General features: G+C 36.2%; 1 protein-coding gene across 3 annotated transcripts in view; it reads right to left on the bottom strand.

Annotated features, from left to right (window-relative positions):
- Window positions 1–21331, bottom strand: part of TpnC25D (Troponin C at 25D) — a 115171-nt gene that overhangs the window by 5362 nt on the left and 88478 nt on the right. For all 3 annotated transcript variants that reach the window (XM_065224503.1, XM_065224502.1, XM_065224504.1), the window contains exon 2: window positions 2069–2382. In XM_065224503.1, the coding sequence (XP_065080575.1) occupies window positions 2069–2382 (314 nt within the window). The remainder of the gene's footprint in view (window positions 1–2068; window positions 2383–21331) is intronic.

Below are 21331 nucleotides of genomic sequence, written 5' to 3'. Positions count from 1 at the left end.
AAAATTCCTCAGACGTGCCTAAAGTTTTTTTTTTCAGAGCTTTCCGAGGTCCTCCCGATTTTCCACGGAAGCTAGCTCCAGTTTTAATAGGATATTTTTTACGACTTCCACCGGAAGACTCATCCACGTACTCCTGAAAATTACTTTTAACTTAAGGGGGGAGTACACTTTGATTTTTCAAAAAAAAATGCATTTTTTTGGCTTAAAATGTTCCTTGGGATGTATACTTTAATTTAGAAAAGACTCCAAGTCCGCCAGAATATTCCTTACCGCTTTACGAAGAGATTTCCTAAAGCAATTTTATCTTTAAACGCGTTTATCTCGAAACGGGGTTTTTCAAACTGGCGTGGGAAATAACTCTAACCATTTATCATCAAATTTGGATATCGCCTAGGTTTTCTTGTTCAGAATTAAATTCTGCTTGGAAATACGTATCCACATTTTCGATTTTGTCAACGATTTCCACGATTTTGTAAGCATTTTTAGGGTGAAAAAATGGACTTTTTTTCCTAAGGCCACAACTTTTGAAAAAATCGGAATACGTATTTCTAACCCAAATTTCATTTCTAATCAGGATTTTTGTTCGATTTATGTTTCAGGATCACATGGAAAGGAGTATTTTCCCACGCTGTTTCCGACTTCCGCGCGAGGACGCCCGCGCGACCTGGTGCACCAGGCCATCGAGTTAAAAAAAATACAAATTGTAGTTCGAAGGATGACTAATAAATGGGTTATAACATATTTGCCCTCCCTGAGGGTTTTATTGCTTAAAAAAATTAACGAAAATGCCTTACTTTTTGGACGTTTAAAGTGTACTACCCCTTTAATCAAGAAGTTTCTTTCGATGAAATATATTCAACAATCTTTAAAGTATTCCTTTGTTTAAGGCTTAAAGTCTCTTTTGTTTGATATGTTTGATAATTTATTTTAATTTTTAAGCCATAATTCCGGTATTTTATTTATTGAAAAATATCAAATACACATTTATGTTACATACGGCAAAATTGAAAAATAGTGAGAAACGAACCTGCACTACACAAGCTTTCAAGATCACTAATCACGTGGAAGTGTTCGAACACTAAGTTAAGGTCACCCGTAAAGTATGAATTGCATGAGGATGAATCAGAAGAGGAAGGTGAACATGAAGAAGAATATGCTTGTCTCCTACCGTCCCGCCTTCTCCTTGTGAGCCGATTTTTGCGACAAAAACAAACCCCAAAAATTCGCTCACACCGAACACAGCAAAAACTGCTGGCCACCTCGAATGAATTTCAAATGAAGGACACCATATTAAGTTGTTCCTGTCCCTTGCTTTGATTTATATGATAATTTAGTTTGGATATTTTCATAGCACCCTAATAAGTTGAGCTCAACATCTCTGTCGAGGGTACTATCCGCATCTTTTACGCTAATACCAAGTAACAGCAGGTGAACCCTAGATGGTCACCAGCAGATGGATGTGCCAGTTTTTCACCTGGCAGGCATGCAAGATGAAGGAAGGAAAAGAATTTCTTACGGCATTGTGGCACATTAGGGTGGCAACCTGGTTTCACGGACAGGTATTTGCAAATGCTTTCAAGTTTCAATTTCATTTGCGAAAGCCCATCCGAATGGAGATGTTTTCCGGAAGGGGGATTTGTGACACGATGGCGATGACGACGACGATGTGTATCGTGAATGTATGTTATGTCTATGTGCCTCCATGAATGGATTTCCTCTTTGCACCGTAGGCACATTTCAGCTTGATGGGTACTAAATAATTCAATGTGGGATTACTGTCTGCTTGACAACTGCTTCGCTGGCGATGCTATAATGGCAAAGCGAGATGGCATAGAAATTGGAAAGGACATTTTTAGGTTATCTGCATCTGGGACAGACGGAGAATTATGTTTTTCTAGGACATACACTATTATGGAGACTGTTTTTCAAACGGCAACGTCGGGAAATTAACTGCCTGAAAGTCCTTGAAAGTATGGTTTCATTTGGAATGATGCTGAAACCTTGAATGTATAATTCGCTCGTATTCACCGGAAGGATTACAGCACAATCATCATAAACAAACACAAACCTGGTGGTGATGTAACCGTTACCCTCGCGATCGTACAATCTGAAGGCTTCTTTCAATTCCTGTTGCATGGCCTCGGCATCCTCGTCTTCTACCAGGAAGTTGGAGGCGATGTTTGCGAATTGATCGAAGTTCACTCGTCCCGTTTCTTCTGGATCTTCCTCGTTAATCAAGGACTGCAGCTCACCCTCATCGAACTGTTGGCCCAAGGTGTTCAGAATGGTGGAGATTTTGACCGTGTCGATGAAGCCACACTTCGTCGTATCGAACATCTGGAATGCCTTGCGCATGATGATAAGCCTCTGTTCCTCATCCTCCTGTGGAATGGAAAAAAATAACCGTGTACGTCATGGAATTAGTGTGGCATATACATGTTGATGTGTTGTATACAATAGCATTCATCATAAGACTTAATCCTGCCAACACCTGACAAATTATTTTAAAACATGCACAAAGTATCACTAATTACTGACCATCAAGCGGATAAATGAATATTCTCACCACCGGTTTTCGTGTAAACTAGTCCGGTTTCATCCATTCATCTTGCAAGTAAAACCCGTTTGGTCGCCAATTTTAATACTCATTTCCGCTTGAAATGTGTAAGCATGCGTGGCGTACCCAGGGAAATAAATTTCGCAAATTTATAAACACTGTTTCGTTTCCTTGCAGTAGCTGGTGCGAAAAATATTACCAACTTCTGGGAACATTCAAACTTTTCAATCAAGACACACGTAATATTTGAAATAAGTGAGCCACTTCCTTTCAGAGTGAGTTTTCAAGTTTTTGCTGTTGTCATCGGATCGTTATTTCTGATGATTATTTTATTGAGTCAAGTTGTATGCTATGACAGAGTGAACATGGTTCCCACTGTCATTATTTTTTTAATAGTCCATAATATCATGATCCATTATTATTAGTTTACCATGCTTGGAGAAAATTCTTTAAAAAGTGTTGTTCATACTGGAAGTCGAGTTGTTCAGTTCTGTGGTACTTCAAGCTCCAGTTCGCTGATCTCACATACACCTGCTGGTAAACGATGAACACTTGGATAAAAGTAAATCCATAATAACGTTTTGCATAAGAATCGAATCGATTAGTGGTCTTCGGCAAAGTATTTCTGTATAGTTTGTCGACTTTTATATGGAAACATGTATGGGAAACGTATTGAACATCTTTATTTACTTCTTTAAAATTCACTCATACATAGACTGGGTAAGTGGAACAATGTGTTAATTTTTAACAAGGACATGAATATTTTCGGGACCTCCCTTAGCTCAGTCGGTAAAGGCACTGCTACAAAGCAAGACCATGATGGAGGTGGCTGGGCTCGATTCCCGGTCTGGTCTTGGGAATTTTTCGGGTTGGAAAATTTCTCGACTTCCCTGGGCATAGAGTATGATTATACTTGCCTCACAATTATACAAATGCAAAAAAATGGTACAGGTATCGAAAGCTCTCAATTAATAACTGTGGAAGTGCATCTAGAACACTAAGTTGAGAGCCATACGAAATAAGCTTGAAATGCGAGGAAGAAGAATAAAGAATGAATATTTTCCCCCGTTTCCCATACATTTCCCGTAGTAATTTTAAAATTCTGCCGCAAATCCAAATCGCTACCAAAGTCGTTCAAATTTTTCACAGTTGCATACACATCGAAAAACCAGTGGTGAAGAAGGAAGTTGTAATCCGCCTTGCAAACTTGACCCGCCAAAAGCTCCATACTTCGATCTCATATAGGGGTGTTGGAAGGAAAGGGGTGCAAGTGACAATCTTGAAAATCATGAAAAAAATACAGTTACTATGAGAAAAAATTATATACGCTATTTAAATTATGGGCTGTCTATAAATTGAATTGTAACGGCTCATATTTTACTATATCACTTGCACCCCTTTCCTTCTGACCCCTCATATATTAAATATGGTCATATATATGACTAGTTATTAAAAATAATAGCTTTGAGTTAATCATATACTTTCATCAGCAAAATGGTTCTACAACACGTCTACTGTCAAGTAAAAATATGGAGAAGTATTTTCATGAATAATTTGATGACCTGGATCTTCGAAACATCATGGAATTGTGAATTCGCATAAGCTCAAAGAGTTTCCTTCAATTGTCGTTTCTTTATGTTGTCTCTGTATAGAGCAATTCTCTAAAGATTGACGAATTTTTTAATTTTTTTTTAATTTGTCGGCTCCGATTTTGATGAAAATTTGCACAGCTGTTCTTTTTTAGTAAAGATGCCAATTTGTGTTATCAGTTCTTCAAATTGAATCACGACTACTTTTCTAACAGGGCCTGTGTAAAAATAGTACTAATGAGTTTAAAAATATATATTGCTGAAACGGTTTGTTGGATTGATTTGGTTTCTTAAGCAAAGTTGTAGATATAATTTTAGCAATAATGTTAAAAATATACACTGTAAAAAAAATCGTTTGTTTCAATGAAAAAAATTATATTTGTTATTAAAAAAGTTAATTTCTCAAAAAGCACATTTTTGAAAATTTTCGTTTTATACTTTATTGAAGCTCATATATAACAAAAAAGTTATGATTTTTTGAAAATTTCACGATTTTTACATTTTTATTAAAAATACATGTTTTTCAACCGTGTATATTTTTTCAAGAATTGCATTTTAATTTTGGACAACTTTCTTCAAGACACCATAGCAATCAAGCAAGCCGTTTTTGCAATGTATTAAAATGTTTATTTTATAAGCGCTTTTCTACACAGGCCCTATTGGAAAAGTAGTCGAGGTTCACTACCCCGAAAAGAAGCACCGTGAAATCAACGAAGGTATTAGAAAGAATCTTTTCAACTTCGCGCCTGAGGCTGACGAAGTGAATGAACTCAAAGAAGTTTTAGAAAACATGAAGGAAAAGTTTTCCAATCATCCACTGCAAAAAGTGAAAAATTATTAATTTTATCGTTATTGCCTTATTCATGGTCAACACAAAAAATTATGGATCAATTTAATGCTAGTAGATATATTGCAACAGAGGCTAAGTTGATAAAGGAAGGTAATTCGTCAAAAACCGCAAAATATGACACAGCCTTAAGTGATGAAACAAAATTGGCAGTCATAATTTTTTTTTTTGAAGATGATGATATAAGCCGGGCAATGCCTGGTCAAAAAGATTATGTGTCTGTGCAGAAAGAAGGAAAACGACAAGCCATTCAAAAAAGATTACTAATGATGACTTAGAGACAACAATTAAAACAATTAGAAGAAAAATGCATTGATCAGCTTTCATTTGAACAGTGGTTTATCACGGATAGATGTGATTTAGAAACTATTGTAAAGCCTGCAGACGAGTTTGTTTCATTTTTCTGCTTGAAATTGACAAGTTTGATACCACATGATTTCATAAAAACACAGCAATCTAATTTTTGAAAACTACAAACTACAACTACAAATAATTTGCAAGAAGGTGAATTTTTAGTTACTTGCGATTTTTTCCGAAAGCTATAGCTTTTTACAGTCTCATCACTGGAATGTCTAACAAGCTACCATTCATCCATTTGTTGTATATTTTAGAGAAAATATGCAAGTTAAACATTTAAGTTTTATTATAATTTCTGAAGAGTTAAGGCATGACTCAGTGGCTGTTAACTTATTTATTTCAAAAATTATAAGTTTTTTATACATTAACCAAAGTAAAAATATCAACAAGATTTATTTTATGTCCGATGGAGCCGCGTCACAGTACAAGAACCGGAAAAACTTTGCTAGCCTTTGTAAATTTAAATCAAAGTATGGAATTGAAGCCGAATGGCATTTCTTTGCAACATCACATGGGAAAGGAGGTACAATAAAACGCAGTGCTACTAGAGCAAGCTTGGCCAAAGAACGTGAACATCCAATAAAAAAATGCAAGAGAGCTTTATAATTGGGCAAATAATAAAAAAAAAGAAGAATTAACAAAATTATCATTTAGTTTTGCCACAACAGAGGAATACGAAAGTATGGCTTCACACCTCAACGAGCAATATAATAATGCAACAATAATTCAAGGAACTCAAAAGTTTCATTCTTTCATTCCTGTTTCAGAAAATAAAATTCAAGCCAAACGTTACTCAAACTGTAATGATAATGATGCCAAAATATTCGATGTATTTTAGAAGTGATGTAAATAAAAATAGAAAGTAAGTGTATTACAATGAAAATAAATTATGTATCATCTGTCCATAAGGTTTCCGAATAAAAAATAAGGAAAAAAAAGCAGAAAAATGTATTTTATGGATTTAAGTTGAAATTTTAAAATAAAAAAGTAGTCGGGATTCGCTATTACAAATTGTAATAGCGAACCTCGACTACTTTTCCAATAGGGCCTGTGTAGAAAAGCGCATATAAAATAAACATTTTAATACATTGCAAAAACGGCTTGCTTGATTGCTATGGTGTCTTGCAGAAAGTTGTGCAAAGTTAAAATTCAATTCTAGAAAAAATATACGCGGTTAAAAAACATGTGTGACATTTGCATTAAAAATCGTGAAATTTTCAAAAAATCATAACTTTTTTGTTTTTGAGTTTACCATCACTAAACTTTGCCAGTTAGTAGCATACTCTATGAGCTTCAATGAGGCGTAAAACGTATGTACTTTTTGAGAAATTAACTTTTTTAATAATAAATATATTTTTTTTCATTGAAACAAACAAAAAATTTTACAGTGTCTATTTTTTACACAATTGCCAAAATAATATCTACAACTTTGCTGAGAACACCAAATCAATCGAACAAAGCGTTTCGGCAATATATATTTTTAAACTCATTAGTACTATTTTTACACAGGCCCTTTTCAAAAAGTAGTCGTGATTCAATTTGAAGAACTGATAACACAAATTGGCATCTTTACTAAAAAGGAACAACTGTGCAAAGTTTCAGCTTAATTGGAAATGATCGGTCAGGATCAATTTGCGAACCTTCGTGGAATGCCTCTATATTGTAAAAAGCATAGACCCAATACAAGAGACCTAAGTATTAAAGTTCTGCAAACCATCAAGAAGGTGAGATCATGAACCCTAGTAGTATTTCTTCTTCTCCTTCCTCTTGGCATTTCAAGCTTATTGCTTATTGCATATTAACTTATTGCGTGCTCTTAAATTAGTGTTCTAGATGCACTTCCACAGTTATTAATTGAGAGCATTCGATGCCTGTACCATTTTTGCATTAGTGGCAAGTAAAATCATACTCTATGCCCATACAAGTTCAGCCCGAAAAATTCTGAGACCGGACCGGGAATCGAACCCAGCCACCTCCAGCATGGTCTTGCTTTGCAGCTGCACCTTTACCGACTGAGCTCAAGGAGGCACGCTGCTTGTTACAATTTGGTTGTAGAAATTTCTATACAACTTAATTCAGTCATAAATAGCTTGCTGCAAATTTTCGGCACAGAAGTGTGTTACTCGGGAAGCTCTACAGCATTAAACTATGTCCCAAAATCAACTTATATCCCAAAATCATGTAGGGCATATAGTTGTATTCCCAATATGTGTATGATTCTACGGATCTGGAGCTCGGAGATCTAGATAGTCTACATGCTCAACGAAATGTTTTTCGATAACTAGACTGAATTTATGAACCTTTTGCATTTCATGGAGCCTCATAAGACGCTGTACACAAATAATTACGTAACGCTAACTCACCTTGTCCATGATGTAATATAAAATCTCAATTAACCGTTAGGAATGTTTTTGAAATGTATTTGAAGAAAGTTGATTATAATTTTTCAACCAAAAGTGGCAACCACTTTGTTACTTCAACAAGAATGTACACAATCACCATCAATTTTAGCTGCAGAACAGCTTATGTTTGCCTGTATGAGCTGATATACTGCTAACATTTTAAGTTGAACAGATACAGAGCATGGTTTAACATACTGTAAAACGGGGCAACTTTGAAATTTTTTGAAGTATATACTAAATATTTTATACTTTTTTCAAATATTGTTTTATGAAACAAGTTTAACGGACATTATTGCATTCGCACTATTTTTGTCTTGTGACCGAACATCAGTTTTTTGTTTTGGGGTTGTTTTGATAATACTTGATGATTGTAGAAAAAAATGCGTGAATCTCAAATAATTTGGTTCAAGAAATATTAAATTTTAATTGAGTATACAATGAAAAACATCATAAGCAATGAAAAGACAACATTGAATTTGTGATGGCTACATTGGGAATACATTTAGTTAGTGATTTTTTGAGGGCCTTTTTAATCAGACGAAAAACAAAAAAAATGCATTTTTTTCAGATTTGGAAAATATGTAAACATACTATATAACTGTATACGATATCAAAGTTAATGGTCTAAGCTACAAAATGAAACCAATGTTTTCAATTCGGAAATAAAAACAAATAAATATATAAATAAATTCAAAAGTCCACGAAGAATTCAAATCGGACATATGGACAATTTACATGACTGCTTAGTAAATCAGAATCATTTATGTCTTAATTTTAATTCACTGGTTGAATCACAAACTGAATTCTTAAATGACCATGTAGGGAAACACAGTGCTTTCCCGATTTTGTCAGTCCCCATTTAAGAATATCCTTTCTAGTGTTCAATAAAACTCATGCACTTTTTCAGTGATTTTATTGCATCAAAGTATGCCTTATAGTTCCATCTTGAAGATGAATGTAAAAAATGTTGAATCAAATAATTTAGATAGTGTCTGATGCGTGGAGGGGCTTAAAAAATCCGAAAAGTATTGTAACTGAGTACACAATTATTACCTATCATATTTAAATATAAACGTAACCAATTTTATCTTAACTTTGAAATCCCAATGTTTCAGAATAATTAAAGGCATTTCAATTGAGAAAAGTTCACGATTTCCCCGCCCTCTCTGTCCTCCCATCAGTTGGGTACGATGCTGTAGACATGTAATGAATTTCATACGTCGGAATAGACCATCTCCCAAATTTTTGTTTTGTTTGGGACCATGCATGTAATGGCCATAGCTAACTACAATACGAGGGAGGAGGGGCGTCTAAAATTGGTCTATTATATGCTACATCATTTATGGCTGATCCCTTATAGAAAAACGCCGCACATTGTGCTTGGATTTCTATGATGCAACAACCTCAACATGAATTTTGTATAACGAATGTAGGGCCGAACTGATTGGGAAACACAAAATTCAACTTAAAATATGACCGTTGAAAAAAAGGGAATGAGCGCCACTGGATTATGGCAGTAACTGATTCTTGACTTCTCAGCTTTCCCCAAATTTTAATGATTTCTAAAGTGAATATTTGATCACGTCCAAAGCTTCACAACTATATGGACAATCTAAGAAAAATATGCAATAGAGTATAAGATTTTAAATTGCAGAGCTCACGATAGACATTGGAAACCTCTTGCCAAAATCGGACCCTTACTGTATTTCCATTTGTTTTGCCATTTTAAATCGATAAAACGAAAATCGTTAGCTCGACTAATCCGTTTTCTCGATGGCATAATTTTCAATTCTTAATTACACACGATTTGTGCAGTGCAAAGAGTGAGATAACTTAGAAGCTTTACTTTTATTTTGATAGCTGTACAAAGATTTAATTCATACATTATATTGAGCTGATTCCGGTTGCATTTGATCTGTTGACTAAAGAACTATTTATATTTTGGAAAAACATATAGAACATCTAAATGAATCACATTTTTTCGAAATTTTCAAAGAAAATTTACGTGCTAAAACATCTTTTGTAAGTCATCATGTAATAAAGTTGGACTCAAAAAACCACAAAACATCAACCTTTCGGTTTTGCTGCGAGTAAGAGGTGGAACCATCATCATAATTTTGGTAGTTTAAAAACAGTTTTGAAACCTGCTTTTTCTAAATGGTTGTAACGCCATACCGAAGATAAAATGCATTGTTTACAAAAGCTGATACGTTCCTTCGAAAAAGTAATCAAGAATTGATGTTTTCTGTCCGATAGGACGAAAATGGTCGAACTAAATTTTTACCAAATTTTGCTCGTGCATGGACTCAGAAGTGGATAAAATATAATAATAAATAAAATTATTAGGTGACCTAATCTTTAGATAAAAAGGCCAACATTGAATCCTTTTTCCTTGCACAGAGCTCCTGTGCTAGCCACGCAATACATGAATGCAAGTGTTATGAATATAAAGCTCTCAATTGATAACGGGTGTCTTTATGTATTCCCACATCTCTCCACTTAGCAACTGTTCATCCCAGTTAATGCTAATGGGATGGAATTTCTGACTGATTTCATAATAGCTATTTTTTCTCGCACGCGTACATTAATCATCCCGTTCCAACCTCCTCTGTGCCAACTTTCCATTTGTGTAAGGAAGCAGATTCTCAGCATTCCTGAAACCACTTGTACGCGTAGGTAGAGGAAACTGTTTTAAACTTTTGCATTCCTCACAATCCAATAATATGTGCAACTGGTTTCGTCGCGAGAGAAACGGTAAGAACCACTCAGTTACCAACCTGTCATTTTCGCGGCTGAAATTATTGACTGAGGGCCAAATTATGGTGATATAATCATCAACGATTGATTCATGGGATGAAGGTTGCGGTTTCCGAAAAAGAAAAAGAAACCGAGACGGTATAAATTTAATTGATCCATTTCAAGGGGAAGCGTTATTAACCTACTCCATCTCGTGGCAAGAAAAATGTTTGACATCTGTTCGAGGTACGTTGGAAATGTCACACAGATTCACAGTTGAGTGACTCAGAAATTGTGGAATGATCTGCTCACACAGCTTCATGTTTTTGAGAGCTTTCTTAGACGGGAATTTGCAATAAAACTGGAAGATTTCACTGCATATTAAGCAATTGAATTTTGTCTACGTATTTCGAATGGTTTCCATATTGTCTATTTTGTTGGAGCTACGAGAAATTCAATGCAATCTTGATAATTTGAAATAAACTCTTGCTAAATTCGTCTGGGTGTACAATTTTTCTCCTAGGCTTTTTACGCTTCTGTAGCGAGCGTTTTGGCTCTCAACTTAGTGTTCTAGATGCAGTTACACAGTTATTAATTGAGAGCATTCTATGCGAGCCATGCCATGAATTTGTATATTGTGTAGCAAGCACAATGATACTCTATGCCGAGGGAAGTCGAGAAAATTTTCAACCCGAAAGATATCCTCGACTGGGAATCGAACCCACCACCTCCGGTTTGATAATACTGTACCATTACTGACTAGGCTATCTGAGCCTCCTGTGTGGGTCTGGGGTGTACAATATAGAACCTTTAAATTGACGACTAGAGTTTCCATGGTTTGAAGCCGATAAATCAATACATTCCCAGAACGAGTGAAAAACAAACAAACATTAGAGAACTCTGTAAGCTACGCATGCTTCGGAGCTTCGGTTATGAAGGCAACATTTTGCGGATGGCAATCCCTGGATAAAGACCGAGATTGGCACCTTTTATCATCCTGGAAGCATCCTTGCTTTGGTATAAAATAAATTGACCGCTGCCCCATCCAGGAGGTTCGAGTTCCGGATCTGTTTCAAAAAACAATCAACCTCCATAGATTGGGTCACTCGTACTAACCCACCAATTTGAGGTGGAAGGAGTGCTTGTTGTAAAAGAGCTTCGAGGCATTAGGGTGCCTGAAATCAAATTGATAGCTATCATGTTAGAAACCTCTTACTGCGATTCATAACCTATAGATATGAGCCCAACTTCTTGTTGCCAAACGGTGTCAAAATTGAACGTATGCCTGCTATTACTTCATATTAATTCCGTTGGATTTTATTATCGAGATTCCGTTGAAATTCATCTCGAAATGATGTTAGAATCCTTTTTTGAATTCTCTACAAATTTTTCGCACAATCGCTACACACAGGCCTCCGCCGATCGGTAAATTTTGATCTTCAGAACTGTTTGGTAAAAGTTAAAAAAATCTGTGAAAATTTCAATAATTAGTAAATTTACTCCGAACTTGTACAGAACTTAATCAGATTACCTCATTTATTCATAAAAAAAGTAGAAGGGTCTGTGCCTAGGGGCACAAACGGAAGCTTGACGTAGGACCGCTAGTGGACGGAATAAATGTGAAGAGCATTAAGTTCTTTTAATTGATCAAATCAGGCATAACATTTGATAACGGCACAAAAGCATTTGTAAACAAACATTCTAAGGCCCTTTACACGCGAACTAAAGTACGCCCACGCAAACCAATACCACTTACGGAAAGGTGATAGTTGCCCCTATGCGATGATGTTGTTGGTTTGCGTGGGCGTACTTTGGTTCGCGTGTAAAGGGCCTAAGAAGGTTTGTTTACAAATGCTTTTGTGCCGTTATCAAATGTTATGCCTGAAATATCTATTATCTCAACTCTTTCCGGTTTTGAATTGTAGGCGATCCAAATTTGTAGTAATCTTTTTCAAAAAGAAAGTTGATTACGAGAATCAATCAAAATCACTTGCATTCCTGCTTCCAAGTTTGTGTGGTCGTTGGGGGCTTGTGGTTCTGAATATGGACAAACAAGCATAGATAAATTCTATTCCAACTCTTTACTGATGTAAGCTTGATGGCCCTGAAAAGGGCCGTTTTATTGAAGAGGACATCCATGGCCACTTACGCTTGGCGTGTTTAGTGTACGTGACAGCATCACGGACCTCATTTTCCACGAACACCTTCAGCACACGTCGTAGATCAGACCGGAGATACGTCAGACACTGCGACGGCGAGCCAGACGACGGATGGTGGTTATCTCGAAGAATTTGCTATGACGATTGGCACCTCCTTTGCCACGACCTACTGCTACTATTGCTCACCACGCCGTCCGAAGCGAAAATGAGCTGATAGCAGACAGCAGCGCTGCTTTATATCTTTTTAGGTTAAAGTAGAATGATGTGCAACCAAGTGGTATAAAAGCTACAAAGACTCCTCCCATTATAAGTAGTTTGCTATCAAGTAGCGACACTGGCTATTTTCTTTTTGCGTACACGGCGAATGAGAACGCCCCAAATTTGAGTTTAGTTCACTCATAATCGCCAAAACTGTAGGAACTCAGCAATGAGTAAATTTGTCTCATGATTTCCTGTGGAAAACCTAAAAAATCTGCCAGAAAATGAGGAAATTGACGAACATTTTATTCAGTCTCGGAGTAGTACCAATAGACTGAGTGAATCCAATCTTTACTTTTCTCAAATTCGGGAATTTTTCCCTGGAAAATCCTGGGAAAACCTGGGAAAACATGAGGAATATTTACTCATCGCTGAGTTCCTGCACTTATTTCTGAGATAACTAAACTCAAATTTGGGTCGTTCTCATTCACCGTGATAGATATCGGCGCCGGTGGTTAGCGTGATTACCTCTCACCCCAGCAGGCCTGGGTCCAATCTCAGTCGGCGCCATCGGCATTTTCTAAGGCATAACATCTCTGGGAGCTGCCTGCCTGGCGTCGGTAGCATTGGAGCTCAGTACGGAAAACAAATCTCGCGTCACTTTTCAATAGGTCCTATCTACATTGATCGATTCTCTTCATCGACACTCTCTTTCGTATATAACTCGGCTTCACAAATCTGGATCAACAATAGAAAAGAGCCCATCAGCATTTGTAAACAAACCGTTCCAAAGCCCTTTACTCACAAAGCGAAGGCCACCCACACAAACCAACACCATCATCGGATAGGGGAAACTTCTACCTACAAGATGTTGGTGTTGGTTTGTGTGAGCGGCCTTCGATTTGTGAGGCTTTGGAACGGTTTGTTTACAAATTCTGATGGGCCCTATTCTATTGTTGATCCAGAAATGTTTCCTGCCGTCTTCGTCGAATAAGATGCTAGATTGTTGCTTCTTCCATCAAAAATATCCGGCCGTGGCGATTCAAAGTTGATCAAGGTTGATCAAAACAATTTGTATCCCTGCTTCCAGTTTGATCACATGAGCATTTTGTGTGGTCGGTGGTTCTGAATATGGACAAACAGGCAGATGAATTCTATTCCTACTCTTTACTGTAATAAGCTTGGTGGCCCTGAAAAGAGCCGTTTTGTTTCCAATGCTGGTGATGATTTAACCTCTGAAACCAAACAGAGTTCGTCTCTGTCACTTCAAAAACGTAGATGACATCCATGGCCTAGGCGAGTAAGAGAGGTGCCACAGTCGGAAGAAGTGTTAGTTTGTTTACATAAATGAACCATGCCCATTTTGTTATGGCATGTTTGCTATAAGAAATGCTCCTCGTGTTTATTAGCGAAATTCACATCAAAGATTGATTAATTGCGCAGGAAATCAGTTTGGCACGGCATTTGTGACCAGCATACACTCGCCGGTCGTATGAAACAAGTCAAAAACTGTCCAAATCCGCAGAATAAAATTTTTGTTTTGAATTTCTGTATAGCAAAATAGTGAACTTTTCGTGAACATTAACGGCAAAGAACTCACCAACACTGGGAGATCGTGAGTTCCTGCCCACCTGTCATCTCCCATCTCGATCCATGGCCGCTTACGCTTGGCGTGTTTAGTGTAGGTGACAGCATCACAGATCTCATTTTTCAGGAACACCTTCAGCACACCTCGTAAATCAAACCGGAGATACGTCAGACACCGCCACGGCGAGCCAGACGACGGATGGTGGTTATCTCGAAGAATTTGCGTTTGGTTCTGAACATGGCGATGAGTGTGTAAAATATTACGCAATTCCATCCTCTCTATTCGCACGCGCCCGAGGATCGGAGGCGAATGCCACTTCGACTTGTTTCGTCTACTTACTACTCTCTGACGACTGTGCTGGGGAAGCAGCATATGCATGTAGGTAATTGGTGGATTTGTAAGTTAATTCGACGCATTTACCAGTTTTTCAATAGTTTCTTGTTGAAAATCAACATTCGGAAGCGTTGTTATCAATGCGTAGCCATATTTCTGATCGATTGGTGATAAAATTATTGAAATTGGACCAGGGGTAGCTGAGTTATTAACGTTCAAAATCTTTCTTAATTTGTTACATGTTCCATTTTCGGTTTTCACAAAGTGTACCCCCATATAGAAATCAAAGACGTAGTCCTACGTCAAAAAATAAAATTTATAATTATTATTGATTTCTCACAAATAACAGCCATATGAAAATTTTACCGACTTGCTCTGCTATTCAACAAACCGATAAAATTTTACCGACTTCGGTGATCTGAATTAAGTGTGTTTGGAATTTCCCCTCACAAGTTCTGAGTCAGAGGTACCTTGGATTAATTGCTACAACTAATGCTATGCCCTAGGAATTCTCCTCAGCATTCCGTATAAGTTATATCCCCTTGAAATGCTGATATAGAATGATATTCTCCACAGAAGTCCATTTAAATGTTCTGATGATTTAGATTCCCATGAAGATCTTATCACGATTATGGTGCATTACCCCGAATGCAGTTACTTCGAAACTCACTTCCCCGAACCCCGAATCCCATTACGCCCAATATGAAAAGAGCTAGCAACAATCAACAGGAGGCAAATCTGATTCGGGGTAGTGGCCATTCAGGGGGCGTTTGGGGATGTAACATTTGGTGTAGGTAATTCAAAATTACCTTGACAATATCATTTAAATTCATTTTGGGAGTATCTTTTATCGTTTCAAAGCTCCTTTGAAATTTTACTCAGAATTTATTTTAGATAACACCTAGACTTCACCTTACAATCCCCAAATAACTCTACGCATAAAACTCCCTTGGAATTCTTCATAAAATTTACCGGAATTTCTTCTTGCAAAGCCCATGGTATTCTATTTGGAAGTGCGTTGGTATTCTTCCCTCTGCTCAAAATTAGTTAAGTATATATTGCAGAATTCTCTAAAAGATCTTTTCACAATACCCTTGGAATTCAAAACGTTGGGTAGCTTAGAAAATTACTTTTAGAGCTAGACAAATGGCAGGGTCGAAACCCTCATAGATCAACAACTAACAATCTTAAAATTAAGACATTGATCAATATTTGGGTACCATGTCCGTAAATTTGAGTTTAATTAACCACTTCATTCGAGCAGCTAAAATGACGTTTACTACCACTCGAACTTTGAAATAAAACATTATTTTGAGATTTTTTCTTCTAGAACCACGAGAAAAGTAGCCCTTATTTGTGCGTTTCATAAAAAAATAGAAATTAGTTGGTCCACACAGCTCGCAAAAGTAGAGTAAATTTGTGTTCAGTATGATGCACATAAATGGAGCGTCACATATCATATAAGTTTACATTATATATCATGTAAAGTTCTGAGACATTACTTGACATGTATCAAATATTCTATTCAAAAGCCCATTGTTGTAAACAACATTGTTTACAAGTTGCTCGGTTGCGTGAAATTAAATACAAGTTGACATGAATGAATGTTTAAATCACTATTGCACGTTTCACACCAAATTGGACTAATAAGCGCGTTTCCACTTATTAAAAAGTGTGATAAAACTGCAAGTTTACGTATAATCGTCTTGGTGTCTTTAGTGCAGTTATTCCTTATGATGCAAGCAATAAGTGCTCCGAAGACATCAAAACGATTTGACGGAAAAGTGCACTTTTATCACACTTTTTGCAAAATTCAGAATTTTTATCTGTGCACTATTGTGGAATCTCTGGTAGAAAGTCACGCCAAAACTGCTTGACAAAGTGGTCAATTTTCACATAATCAAAATCGTGAAATTGTTTAAATTAAGTTTATTCCAAAAATGGACGATTTTGATAACTTTTTTTTTCCAACCTTAAAAAATTTTGTGAAGCAAGGTCAATCTTGAACCGGTTACCTTAATTTGGGTAGTTGAATCTTAGCGTGATGTTTGAACATAACTCGTTCTGAAAAAAAAAAAAATACTCAGAACTCAAACTGAGTTATTTTTCATGACCTACACTATCCTATAAGTGCTAAAATCGATTTTTATGACTTTTTATGAAAGAATAGCTTTGGTTATAATCTGAAAACTACTGACAGTATTCTAAATTAATATCAATTCCTTGAGTAATGAGTGTTGGGTACAAATCTATGACAAAAGGTATTAAGTACAAAAGTTCAAACGAAAAAGTCGAAAAGACAAAAGATTGAATGGACAAAAGGTCAAAGAGAAAAAAGGTTGAAAGGACAAATAGTTGAAAAGAAAAAAAGGTCGAAAGAATAAAGATAGGATCATTTCAAAGTCGAACATCCAAGACATAAAACAATGTAAGGACAAAACTTAACTGACCAAAATATAGATTGTATACAGACGAACAGACATAACACATTGAATATTGTTCAATATAAAACATCGACGCTAAAACACTACCGCCATCTGGTGAGTATACTGTGATGGGCACTAGGCTGAACAGACTAAAAACATTTAAATTGACCGTTAAATGCGTGTTCAATTATCAACTTAGGTGTGTTATGTCTGTTTGTCTGTGAATTGAATATAGAATCAAAATAAACATAAAGAGTTTTAGGGAAAAAAAATTTCTGATCATGTTATTTCTTAAGTTTTTTGTCTTATCTCTTATATCTACTTGTATGTGATCTAGCATAAGGTTGACTGAGTTCCATAAGGGAAGATACATTAATGACGTAACATTTTATGGTTTTCCCATAGTATTTTCCCCATACACTTAAAATGGTTTGTGTCAAGTCAAATTTTAGGAGGGTAATCAGGACATGATGGAACCGTTTGAGAACTGTGGAACGATAATTTAAAATTCCGCATCAGTCTAATGGCCAAAGAAGTCGAGACATTTTTAAATCCGAATTTTTTTTTAATTTGCTAAGGTTCGAACCCAGCTACCTCCAGCATGGTCTTGCTTTATAGCTGTGTATTTACCGACTGAGCTAAGAGAGGCCTTATGCCAAAGATGGTGAAATAAATAAAACAAAAGTGTTCGAGTTATTGAAAATCTCATAGTTTGATATGACCAGCCATGTAGAAAAATACGCTACGGCGCTACTTTTGATGCTTCATCAAAAGTAAACAAAAGCTTAACGAGGATAAAACAAGCTTTTTCTGTTTTCTTGCGAAAATAGATCTAATTTCCGTTCTACTAAGCACAACCCGCCTTTTACTTCTCTTTTTTGAACGGGCTTGACAAAAAAAATGAATAGGGGAAATGCAGGTAATGTCGGCCTAAGTGTCCCTAATTTTAATAATTTTAGCAATCGACTAAATTTTCAATAGTAACCAAAAATATCCATTAGTAACGTCCCAATAACGCGTTCATTTAGATAAAATTAATCAATAGCAGATTTTTAGCGATGGGCCCAATCTTAGATCCATAGGCCAACATTAGAGACATTTCCCTATTTCTGTCAAAGATGACTTCTAAATTTATTCACTTTCACTTTCCACTTTCCGTTGAATTGAATAAAGATTCACAAATTGTTAAGATTTTGTTTAAAATCTAATACTGCTTCTTTATTCTAAATTCATCCTACGAGTTTCAATTTCGTCCAAGCGTATTGAAACGCCATTAGATTTTCTTCGTCCTACGGATAAACGTTGAAAAAGGGGATTCGCTAGGAGCTCTTCTTATGTTTTGAGAATAACGAGCGTAAATATTCATACAATGCGCTTATGTAGTAGGGGAATTTACGTATTCTCGGCAACCTAAGCAGCGACCTTCTTTCTATAGCCTTTTTCTCTAAGGAACGCACACATATGCAGTATTGGTTTGTTTACAATCTTTTGCTGCCAGCTGCTCTAACAATTTCAGTCGAAAGAATTGTCAAAAACTGTTTTGAAACGCTTTTACAAAGCTCCAATCTTCTCTAGTGAGAGCGAGTATTGTCGGCAACCAGTTTTTCTTCGGCAACCGTTCCATTTGAACTGCATGTAAATCTGCTGTTCTACTATCGGCAACTCGAAATCAGCTACAATTTGTAGTGCGTGTGTTGCATTTCAAGAAAACCTTGCTAGATTGCTTTTTCTCAGTGGTAAAAATATAGTCAAAGTGAAGCTGAAAGCATAAAGAATCGTTTGCATGCATTCAGCGAAGTGTTTTCGTAAGAAAATCCAGTGAAAATAGTGTTTCAATTTGGGTTGCCGAAAATAGTCTGTCATGCCGAAGCCGTCATTTCCCCTAGCTAATGAACTAACGCATCGGAACAAACCTATTATTGATTTGTGCACGATGAAAGATTTTCAGAAAAGGTGCTGACAAAATCGGGGAAGAATTGGGATTTGTGAAGTTGTCAAAATGATTTTAAATTTATTCATATACTTATAGCGTGACAAATTAAAAATTAAATATGTTTCATATTGTATTATTCATGAGCAGTACGAGAATTTGGATGGTTAAAAGTAAAATGTCAAACGTTAATTAAAATTTGCTCGTATTATGAAAAAGGTTTCAAAGAGACATTAAATCAATAGAAAATAAATGTTTAATGATTAATTCATGGATTGTGTTTATAAGAAATGCTCAAAAAGGAGTAATCTCCAAAAGTGAGAAAATTAAAACGAGTATTTTAAGTTGTAATGTTCAATAACTTTTATTTGTCACAGAACTGCTCATCTATCTATATATATATAAAATAAATGTATGTTTGTCTGTCTGTCTGTCTGACCCTTCTAGACTCGGAAACTTCTGAACCGATCGGCGTAATAATTTGTATGCAGGGGTTTTTGGGGCAGGGAAAGGTTCTTATGATGGTTCATGACCCCTCCCCCCTATGTAAAGGGGGGCTCCCATACAAATGAAACAGAAATTTCTGCATAGCTTGAGAAATAATCAAGCAAATGGAGCCTAACTCAGCTAGTTTTATATATAAAAAAGGGTGGAAATGGCTTTCGAAAATTTTTAGCACTTCACGCGAAATCCGTCACAATTTTGCTATATCTTATACATTGCTTGTAACAGCTTAATGAATCCCGCGTACCGTACTTAATGGATCGTCCCTTAGTTCGGTTTGCCTGCTTGCTTTACTCAGCATATTGCGTTTTCAACTTTTGCCCCTTCGGCCGTTTGGTCTTTCAATCATTTGTCATTTCGACCTTTTGTCCTTTTATGATTTTTAAAAATTATTCTACCTTTTTCTTTGACCTTTTGTCCATCGATCTTTTGTCCATCGATCTTTTGTCCATCGACCTTTTGTCCATTGACCTTTGTCCTACAACCGTTGGAAAGAATGGCATAAAATTGGCTACTTCCCGTGTCCTACATTGTCCCATAAATACCGTAAAATAGGGAGAAGCTGATCACTTTAAGCGATAAACCTGAATATTTTTAAAATCATATGTATGGCACAAAACAGATACCTCTAAAACCTGTACTAGCAAATGCTTTTCTAATGTACGAATTTATGTTTGCATGGTTTTAGAATTAAAATTAGATTAAAAATGAAAATTATCAAATCTGGGTTTTTATGCAATGCAATATTCAGAAGTTAGCATTTATACTTGATTTGTGTTTGCTGAAATAGAATCTGATGTTAAAATATCAACAAAAAATATGGTTTGATTTTTTAAGATACGTAAGCGTTCATTTCAACAATATCATTTTTTCCTTGTTTCAAGATCATCCTCGGTGAACAAAGCCGAGTCTTGTCACTATCAACAAGGCATAAAAAGTAACAAGGACTAAGATGTGTTCCTTTGAATACTGAAAAATCCTGTTCCCCTAGCTTGAAGTAGTCAGGACTAGGAATCGGTGGTAGATCTTACATCCCGTAACGTACCACGAAAATGTGATCTACCCACGTTACGGGGCATAGCAATTACAATTTTTAATTTAACGTCTCATAATGTGAATTGACCTATATCGTAAGGATTCTGATACTTAACACAGTTTTCAAAAGTATGCAATTCTTTAAAATTTCAAAGCCTCAAATATTAGATTTTCTAAACGTTACAACCTCTAATATTTTTCAAGTTGGAAATTGTGAATGTTTTTGTTAGTCTCAGAATCACGCGTATTTCTTCTACTCTGTTACTTATTATATTTTCTATGTCCAGCAATTCGGAAAACAATATCAAGTTTAAACACTCACAAGTTTCATTCCCAGAATCATTAAAATGAAAATATCAAGTCTAAACACCTGGAAGATTCGTTCTTCCCTTAAATCCCCTTGCAAAATTACTTTCAAATTCTCAACGGACGTCCTTAAGAATACTTTGCAGAATTCTCCAGAAGTTTAATACGGAATATTCTTGGAACTATGTGCATTGATTACACGTCAACGAAATTAATGTCGTGCAAAATTTCCTCGGAAAACCTCTTTGCCAAGTCGCCCTTAGCGAGGCCATTTTCGCCACTCCCTCGCTACCTCCCTGCCTAAACTATCCGATACATATCCCAATAGATTTCTTGGACTTTTCCACAAAAGAATAGATGTGGT

The sequence above is a fragment of the Ochlerotatus camptorhynchus genome, unplaced genomic scaffold (genome assembly GCF_037179485.1).
Source record: "Ochlerotatus camptorhynchus isolate MF236.1 unplaced genomic scaffold, CSIRO-AGI_Acam_v1.1 ptg000211l, whole genome shotgun sequence".
Classification (NCBI taxonomy): domain Eukaryota; kingdom Metazoa; phylum Arthropoda; class Insecta; order Diptera; family Culicidae; genus Ochlerotatus; species Ochlerotatus camptorhynchus.
Note: the sequence above shows the minus strand (reverse complement) of the source record. Positions and strands in the feature narration are given on the sequence as shown.